This window comes from Amphimedon queenslandica, unplaced genomic scaffold (genome assembly GCF_000090795.2).
Source record: "Amphimedon queenslandica unplaced genomic scaffold, v1.1 AMPQUscaffold_7860_Cont20193, whole genome shotgun sequence".
Lineage (NCBI taxonomy): Eukaryota > Metazoa > Porifera > Demospongiae > Haplosclerida > Niphatidae > Amphimedon > Amphimedon queenslandica.
This window is the reverse complement of record NW_003551860.1, coordinates 1-2246: the sequence shown is the minus strand read 5'-3', so window position 1 is coordinate 2246 and position 2246 is coordinate 1. Positions and strand designations below refer to the sequence as shown.

Genomic DNA, 2246 nt, shown 5'->3' with positions numbered 1-2246 from the left:
AGCCATTATATGCATGCTCAATGGCACGTGGCCACAAATTCGCCAATCACCAAAATTTAGCAATTTGCCAAATTTTAGTCCCTCCAAAATTTCCCACTATGCAATACTCTATGGTTGATAGCTCAGTTGGTACTAATTATTAAAACTGTATGATAGTGCGTGGGTTTAGTTTAGTTTTTTTTCAGGAAAATTATCAAATAGCCTCAACCAAAATTTTCAATCATAATACTGTTAATCAATGTATAACATAATACTTAATTCATAAAGTGTCTGTATTCATGTAGTATTGTTTGGTGATGATGAAGCTGCTCAGAAGATTCTTGATACGAGTGAACCACGTGAACAGAAAGCTATCGGACGGACTGTGAGAAATTTTGACGATAAAGTCTGGAAGGAGAATTGCCGCAACATTGTTAAAAGGGGAAACAAAGCTAAAGTAAGTGATTTAGGATCAAAACTTTAGATTCTCCATTGATTATAATCAAAATTAGAATTTTTAACTTTGTTAAAAATCAGGCCAAAAACCATGGGCTATAATAATTCATAGAAATGGTTAGGAGAAAATTCTTTGTTTTCCTGATGCATAATACTACAATACATGTCTTTATGCTAAGAATAAAGTTTCAGATCAAAATTAGACTTTTTATGAATTTTGAACTTGCTCCAAAACCGGGTGAAAGACCCTGTACTATAGTACAGGGTCATCGGTCAAATTTTGTCAAAAATGATTATGTGAGAATCCTCCATTTTTATAATTTTTGCTGATATGTATACATGTACTAATGCTAAGTATAAAGTTTGAGCTTTTTCCGATCAAAATTGGATTTTTTAATGAATTTTTAAAGTTACTGAAAATTGTGCCAACCCTACAGAGATATTGGTCAAAGTTCAATGAAAATGACTAGATGAGAATTCTTTATTTTTACATTTTAAAAATAAATATATATGTACTTATGCTAAGTATAAAATTTGAGCTGTTTCTGATCAAAATTGAATTTTTTATAAATTTTTAAAGCTGCTACAAAATTGGCCCAAAGACCATGAGCTATTGTACAGGATATTTCATCAAAATGGCTTGGAAAATAATTATTGCCATTTTTATAACCAAATGTAATGTGCTACATCACATCAAAGTGCACTCTCTAATTTACATGTATTGCATATATCCATTCATCCTTGATTCATTTTATAAGACAATTGCTAGAATAAAAATAATTGTTCTTTTTAGTTTACTCAGAACGAGGATTTAAAGGAAAAGCTAATGTCTACTGTTGGTACAACACTAGTAGAGGCTAGCCCTAGGGACAGGATATGGGGCATTGGTTTAGGAGCTAGTAATCCGAAAGCACTGAACAGAAAGACGTGGCGTGGCACAAACTGGCTAGGACAAGCAATTACTGAAGTAAGAGAAGAAATACTAGCATCAAGTGACCCACCATTGGATGCATAACGATTAACAAAAATTGACTTTTATGCTCATTTTTATGATTAAATTTTTATAATAATGTATTTGTACTTTATTCAAGCTAATGAGTTTAAGTTTTTTGGTTTAACTTCTGTGACTGGTTTTACCTATAGACATCAATAGAAAGGGATATAAAAATTTATCGGTTTATAGTATAGATAGAGGTGTGATCATATCTCACTAATTTGTGAACGTGTTAACATTCCTGTGCTCGAAGTATTTCACACATTAATATGATTGATCGTGTGTGTGCTGTCATTGGGTGTTTGAAGATTCCTTCTATTTTAAATGTGCATGCCTACCTTTTTATTATTGAATTACCTAAACTAGATCTACTACTAAAATAATAAAAAGAACAAATTATTAACTAAAAGCTACAAATTGTAGTTTTTTACCGTTAAGTGTGATGTTAGCTGTGTATTTACGAGAAGATTTGAGTGTCACGATAGCACTATAGTTGCCAGTATCATTAGCATGAGGACGAAAAACAACGATTGGTAATACTAGTGGCTTGTATCCAAATGCTGATTCCGGTTCCAAGTGACAATAGTTTGGTGGGAATGGGTTCTCACGGAATACGTGAGGATCTGCAAGAGTCTCCTCACCATTTGGCATCACTTTGTAGAACTTTATGGAGTGCATAATCTTATAGTCAATGTACACCAGAAATATTAGACTGATGGAATCATTTTCAGTGATAGTTACAGTGCTGTTTGATGGCTGCATAAGATAGATTCCTTCAGGAGCTGCAAAAAAAAACATAAATAACAAAAGTATATGT

At 32.5% G+C, this 2246-nt stretch overlaps 1 protein-coding gene and 1 long non-coding RNA gene across 2 annotated transcripts; both read right to left on the bottom strand.

The window, feature by feature from the left end:
- Nucleotides 1–1443: 1443 nt before the first annotated feature.
- On the bottom strand, nucleotides 1444–1761 carry LOC109591557 (uncharacterized). The gene is made up of 2 exons (XR_002189873.1): nucleotides 1647–1761; nucleotides 1444–1572 (listed from the first exon to the last, which is right to left on the bottom strand). It is a non-coding gene; the product is annotated as an uncharacterized LOC109591557 (long non-coding RNA).
- A 25-nt stretch (nucleotides 1762–1786) lies between these two features.
- LOC109591556 (uncharacterized) lies at nucleotides 1787–2227 on the bottom strand. The gene is made up of 2 exons (XM_020007272.1): nucleotides 1861–2227; nucleotides 1787–1803 (listed from the first exon to the last, which is right to left on the bottom strand). The coding sequence occupies exons 1-2, from the start codon at nucleotides 2225–2227 to the stop codon at nucleotides 1787–1789; spliced, it is 384 nt and encodes a 127-aa protein (XP_019862831.1).
- Between the last annotated feature and the right edge of the window lie 19 nt (nucleotides 2228–2246).

What these genes read in the sequence shown, in the direction of transcription:
- LOC109591556 (XM_020007272.1), bottom strand. Translation starts at nt 2,227, where the DNA reads ATGTTTTTTTTTGCAGCTCCTGAAGGAATCTATCTTATGCAGCCATCA.